The following is a 6,371-nucleotide window of genomic DNA, read 5'->3' as shown; positions in this document are numbered from 1 at the left end:
TTGGACGTTCGTCCATCTCTCCGGCAGGCCTGGCACGACGCACGCAACGACACCAACGACACCTGCATTCCTCCAAGCAGCAGTCCCTGGCGAATCAGACGGGTCACGTGCGGCGCAAGTCCCGCGCGCTCTCCTTGATATCGCCAAAGCAGAGTCCCAAGGATGCCACGACCGGATTCGATCCCGCCGCCGCCCACTACCAGGACCCAGAGGCCCGTCAAAAGCTCAAGCTCTACCTCGCATCTCCTCTCAAGTTTGATGAGGCTGTGCAGTACGGGTTCCCCTCAACGGAGGGCGCCGTCAAGGAGATGAAACCGTCGGAAGACGATGTCATCGTGCCCAAGATGCAGGAGAAGCCGCGTACGTTCCTCGCTGACGACAAGTCATCCATCTACAGTGACGAGATGTCAGCCGCGGAGACGGATTCACCAAAGACGCCCCACGCGTTTGAGAAGCCCGCCGTTCGCCCCCTTCGTGTGCCCATGGAACTGGAAGGGCCCGACAAGCTGGTTGACGAAGGCTCGGTTGGGGCGCCGTCTTCCAGAGAGATGACACTGCGCATGACGTTGACGAGACCCGATCTCCGCGCCAACGAGGATCAGATCTACGGCTGGCAGCACAAGGGCCTCATGGCCAGCCGCAAGTCAACATCCAATGCGCTCCGGGACGAGTTTGACCCTGTGTCGTGTGCCAGAGAGGGCAACTCGAAGGAAAGCTTCGAAAGGCAGTTTGCTGCCATGGACCAGTGGCAAGCCCAGGTCAACGACCGCGGTGTCATGAAGCGATTCTGGCACAAGGTCCGGCGGGCTCCATAGCCGGCCAGTCATTCTTCACCCCATGTCACGACAATTTTCTTTACCAAGCAAGCGTTGTAGCGTCCTTTGCGGCTTGGCGACTCTGAGCCTCCCATCTTTTCCCTTATACCCTGTATCTGTATACACTCTAATTAATTCGCACCTCGGTCCCGCGTCCTGCTCGCACCCACTCTCATCCTCTTTTCTTTTCATTTTTCCTTCTCTCATCTCATCAAAGCGGGGATCGTGTTTTTTTTTTCATGCTTGGGAAAAATCGTACTAGCTGGGCGATTGGCGTTGTGAGCGCGACACTACAGCAGCATGGGACAGGCGTTGACTACATTTGACTCTCGGGCCCGTGAGCATTATTGCTTCTGCTACTCCCCCCTCCCCGCCTCGTAGAGGTGGGCTGATGAAGAGCGAATTGTGGTGGATCGTCAGCGACATTGAACTTGACCTCGAAGGCAACACTCTCGTTTTGCCGATACAATACAAATGAAAGATGAGGGGGGGGTTCCCCTTTTGCGAATACAAATTTCTGCCACACGCCGTGATGTGTTACACGCCGTCGCTCAGCTCACGCACGAGGACGAGGACGAGGACAGGGACAGGGACAGGGCAGGCACGGCAATGGTGTCGTCCGTGACGCTGGGATTCTCGTGTCGCGCGAGTGCGTCGACCTGCGAAGCGACACTCCTGCTAGTCAACTCGACTAACCGTCGAGATTGTCTAGCTTCCATGGGCACGACGGACGGGGTGGGGTCTGACGGGCAAGAGGGGGCCCAAGAGTCGATGACCGAGCGCCGCCGTGCTGTGCTCCCCGCGCCGGGGAACCTGGACGATAATTGGTAGCGTGAAGCAGCAGATGCACTCTCCTGCCCTCTGATCACGGCGCATGACGCATGCTGCGAGACGAGTGCAACGCGCGAGATGCACACACGCTCGCTCTCTCCCCCTCTGTCTCTCTGCCTGCATGGCGTAAAGAAAAGAAAAAATCAACAGCATAACGATTGTGCCGCCGATGGATGGTGCCCCCCCGCGCGCGGGCTGACGTGGTGCTTGGATCAGCGATCGACCCTTTCCGACCCCCGGTATCTATGTGGCACTCGTGCCCTTTTCTGTTTCGATAGACGCAGGTGCGTGGCGTGCGGCACGTCCCATCATCAGCCCCCGGCCAAGGCGCAACAAAACGTCTGCAGCCGACGTGGGGCGCGTCCGCCGTGTCTCGGACGCATGGTCAAAGTGCTGGGATTGCTCTTAGCGCTGGCGTTTTCGGAGACTGCTGTGCTCGGATCGCTGGGTGTATTGTGGATCGAAGGTAGGTTTTTTTTTTCTTCTTCTTCTTCTTCTTCTTCTTCTTCCTTCTCCAGTGTCTCCGCTTGTTTTCATCTGCCCTTGGCCTGGCCGTGGGATGACGCCTTTTTCTTGGGATGGTGCTGCTGCTGAGGACTTTACTCTAGAGCGGAGGATGTGCTGGCAGGGACATGGGTTGCTTGGCTGGGGCTGTTTGAGGTTGTGGGGTTCTTGACCTGGTTGGGTTGGGTCTAGGTACTGGGTTGGGGGAGTGAGGTCGAGGATGTGTGGCCGCTTTACATGGGGAGAGATGACGTATCTTATTCACGGTTGACCTTGGTCCAAAAGGGGTATCATTGAGTCTGAGGATCCGACAAACAATATCAGCTGAGCTGGGATCTAACCTCGTTTTGCGGTCCCGTGGACAGAAAAACTTGGCTCTCCTCCTATCCCCTGGGTCCGTACTGGTCGAACTGTGCGGTGTGAGGTCGATTGATGGAGACAGAGATATGGCCATGGAAAGATGAAGAGCCAAAAAAGGGAAGAGAGAGGGCAGGAAATTGCAGCGTTGCGGGGACAGGAAAAGGCCCGGCTGAAAAGGAGTTGTGCGAAGCCCGATCACTCAAAGGAATTCCAACGGTTGAGTACAAACCAAGTATCCCATGTCACGAAGATTGTAAAGCCACCAAAGTACAAAGAGAGAAAAACGAAGAAGAAGAAAAGGCCGAGGAAGAAAGGCGAGGAAGGACTCGATCTCCTTCCACTGCGGCGGCGCCAAAGACACGGCTCCAGAACGACGGCACGGGCAGCTCGTCGAGCACGGCGCCCTAGACAAAGTGAATGTGAGGCTCGACAGCCAAGATGCCCTTGGCCTTGAAAGCGACCGAGGCCTCGTCGTCGTCGAGGGTTTTCAGTTGGTCGCGCCCCGGTTGCGTGTGAGGGATGTGCAGGAGCGTCGCGAGCGGCTCGACCGTCTGCGTCCACGAGGGCTCCGTCTCGTCGACCTCGAGCGAAGCGGCCCAGGCGAGCTGCTGGGCACTGGCGCTCGGCTACATCGTGACAACAATCGCTTGCCTGCGCTCCCTGCTCCCCGGCCCTCCCACGACGGCAGCATTCACCAACAGCGTACCTCTGGCTTGCTGCCTCTTGCTCGTGAGGCCAGCAAACAGGCCAGAGACCATGAGCCAGAGGACGGAGACGGCCAACCCAACCAACGACAGCCATCGTCGCCACGTCCCGGCCCCGGCGGCAACAGCCTCGTAGCAGGACTGCGCCCAGTCATAGCGCAGCCACTCGATCCCCCGCCCGGCGTGGATATGCCCAAACACAACCATGGTGGGCCTGGCACGCCATAGCTCGTCGAGCAGCTGATCGCAGCCTTTGCCGCCGTCGTCGAGGTGGGCTCTGGGTGGCCCATGTACGAGAAGGACGTCGGTCCGGGGCGGCACAGCGTGCGCCCAGCACATCGACGACGACGATGGCGACGCGCCGGGGCCGTACTGCAAGGCCCAGTTGCCGTAGCGCGGCGTCCAGGGACTGCCGAACACGCGAACCGATCTGCCCCGAACCTCGAGGTCCAGCGCCTCGAGCTCGAGGTACCGCACGGCGCCCCATGCCAGATCGTCGCGGCGCCGGCCGGCGTGCCGCTCGAGCTCACAGTCCGGATGGGCGGCGACCAAGGCGCCGTCGAGGAGGAGGTCGTGGTTGCCGGCGATGACCATCTTGTGCGCGTGCGGCAGCGTGGCGAGCCAGGACAGCTGCGCCTGCACCTCGTCAAAGGTGCCGAACTGCGACAGGTCGCCGGCGTGCACGAGAATGTCGCCCGGTGGGAGCAGGTCCATCTTGGTGTTGTGCGTGTCCGAGATGCAGACAATGGTGACGGCAGCCGCGTCGACGGCTGGATCAACCACACTCGTGGTGCCCGTCCCTGTCACCGCCGGCCGTCGGTGCGTCTTGTCGTAGAACCAGTCAGCGGCCTGTTGGCTGCGGCTTCGCTGCTGCGGAAACCCCACGACCGGCCGGCTGATTTCACCCATCGCCGTGCCTTTTCTCCTTCTCCTGTTGGGGCCGTTCGTTTTGTGACTTTTCTGCGCTTCAGCCTCGGAAGCGTCTCGCTGGCGGGAGAAGGGCGTACTGCGGTGTTTGTCGTAAAGAGTAGAGGATAAATTGCTGCATGAGGCTCTTTTTGTTTTTTTTCTTCTCCCTCTTCTTCGTTGGGTGAACCACAGCGAGGGCATGCGAAAGGGACATGCGAAAGGGACATGCGAAAGGGAGGTAGGTTGCTTTCTTGGAGACCTACCTACCTACCTGACTGAAGCCACTCCAGACACATTTGTCGCAGTCTCCATGCTGGCCCTGTCTCGGGGCACTTATTCCAGCGGTGCTACAGGTCACCGAACGCGCCCTGCTCTGCTCGATTGGCGCGAACTCGAGACTGGCGCGGGCTCCGGCTTGAGTACCTTGGTAATTGTAAGTACCTCGCAGGCAGGGAGGTCCATGGGAGCTTTTGGAGAAATGGGACGGAAATGGGACGAGAACAGCCGCGCGCCCAACGACAACCATGGACACGACCCTGTTCGACGAACAGCACCATCCATCGTCGGCGGCCGTTCTGATGCCCCCTCACGCCTCGTCTGGGCCCATGTGTTTGCGGCCTCCGGGCCAACATGACCGAGGCCGCCCTCTGGAAAGGCTTCGAGACGAAGGGTCATGGCCAACATACAGGCCAACATGGCCAATTCTATTTCCATTTCCAGTGAGAGGTGACAGTTCTCATGCCATGGCAGACAGTCCAATCTCACAACGGAGCGCTTCTCATAAAAAGAGTCGAGGCAAAGGGCCGACTGGCTCAACAAGGCCACGGCCAGGATGCCGGGCGTCGTCGAACACATCGACAGCCTCGTCGAGGCGGCCGTCGCCCAGGACGCCGTGCTGTTCCGGCAGCCAGGGCTCAAGGTCGTCGCCGCGCCTTGGGAGTATGCCTTTATCAAAAAAGGTCAGCCGCCTCACCCAGGGCACCGGCCGCCAGTACGACGCCCTCGGACGCTGTCGCGTACCTGCACCAGTTCATCGCCACGAGCAACCGAGGCCGCCCCGTGAAACTGCCGACGGTCCAAGACTGGGGCCAGAGGTACAAGGCTCTCTGTCCGGTCGAGATACTTCAGCAAATCAACGACCTGTATCACCGGACCTACGGGACCGACGGCATACTGCTTGCAAGCCGTGGTGCGAGACGCTGATGGGGCTGGCTTTGCACGTTTTGTCATGTACAACACCTTGTCATCGTCGGTAGGGCAACGTAGTGCCGGTCATGGTGGTCACAGCACACGTTGACACGGCGGTGCCGTGGGCAGTGCTTTTGCTGGTCTTGCTCCCCTTTTTCTTCAATTCTTGTTGCATCGAACGAACAGTCCAGTGGTCAGCAATCATCGCGAGTTTTTTTTTTCCTTTTTTTCCCTTTTTCCATCAGTTGATGCAAGTGCTTTTCGAGCGCGAATTTTCGATCGAGGTGATCTCCAGTTCCCTTCGCGTTCGAATCGTTTCTGCGCTCTGTTGAGATACTTTGCATGCAGGCATCAATACGTAACAATGCAACCTCTACACATCCCACTTGATGAGGACCCAGGGGCATGTGCCTTGGTGCGGCCTGTTGCGGCCAGTCGACTTGTCGGCAGACAGTACATTTCATATAGCGGCGACACCTAGTCGTCACATCTGAACACAAGGTAGCTACCATGCCAGGCACCACCGATCTCGAAAACTTTAAAACCCGGCCTTTGGCACACGAGCACCTGCAGCACTCTGACACTGGCGCGCCCTGAGACGGATGAATTGATGCACGGACTGGCGTTTGTGTGTGGTTGCTCAGAGGCAGACAGGCAGACAAAAGGCGCAGACTGGCGTCGCGCACTGATGTGGCGCCCGGCTCCTCGGGACAGGCGAGTTGGACGAGCGGACATGTCTCTGGACGGCGCGGTCACCGGAGAGGGACGGCGTCTTTCGGGTCGCGATACACTCGGCCCATTCAGTCCCGAGAAGGGTCGGCGGTGGTCTCCGAGCACAAGGGAGGTAGGTCTCGGAGGGAGGGGCCACGAGGCAGAAGGGGAGGATCCTGTCATGTCCCGTCTCTCTCGCGGCGAGCTCAATGTCTGCTGGTCTAGAACATGGTTCGCTTGGCGGGGTTTGGCGGAGGAGGCCCGAGGGTTCTCTCATGCGGCCCGGAGGCTTTCCGCCAAGAGAGCAAGCAGGGTCCGGTGGGTTTCTGCTGTCGTTGCGTTCCATGTG

The 6,371-nt window shown here is 59.3% G+C and overlaps 3 protein-coding genes across 3 annotated transcripts in view; 2 read left to right on the top strand and 1 right to left on the bottom strand.

Moving 5' to 3' along the window:
- Positions 1-815, top strand: part of VDAG_03102 (uncharacterized protein) — a gene marked incomplete at both ends in the record, with an annotated part of 4,350 nt that extends 3,535 nt beyond the window's left edge. The window contains one exon of the mRNA XM_009656967.1: positions 81-815. Within this exon, the coding sequence (XP_009655262.1) occupies positions 81-815 (735 nt within the window). The remainder of the gene's footprint in view (positions 1-80) is intronic.
- Positions 816-3,136: 2,321 nt separating this feature from the next.
- On the bottom strand, positions 3,137-4,123 carry VDAG_03101 (metallophosphoesterase domain-containing protein; the record flags this gene model as incomplete). The annotated part of the gene is made up of 1 exon (XM_009656966.1): positions 3,137-4,123. One exon carries the CDS (start codon positions 4,121-4,123, stop codon positions 3,137-3,139), a length of 987 nt encoding a protein of 328 aa, XP_009655261.1.
- A 694-nt stretch (positions 4,124-4,817) lies between these two features.
- On the top strand, positions 4,818-5,326 carry VDAG_03100 (uncharacterized protein; the record flags this gene model as incomplete). Its single annotated transcript, XM_009656965.1, has 3 exons — positions 4,818-4,842; positions 4,912-5,062; positions 5,116-5,326. 3 exons carry the CDS (start codon positions 4,818-4,820, stop codon positions 5,324-5,326), a joined length of 387 nt encoding a protein of 128 aa, XP_009655260.1.
- Between the last annotated feature and the right edge of the window lie 1,045 nt (positions 5,327-6,371).

Source organism: Verticillium dahliae, genomic scaffold, assembly GCF_000150675.1.
Source record: "Verticillium dahliae VdLs.17 supercont1.5 genomic scaffold, whole genome shotgun sequence".
NCBI lineage: Eukaryota > Fungi > Ascomycota > Sordariomycetes > Glomerellales > Plectosphaerellaceae > Verticillium > Verticillium dahliae.
This window is presented reverse-complemented; position numbering and strand designations above follow the sequence as displayed.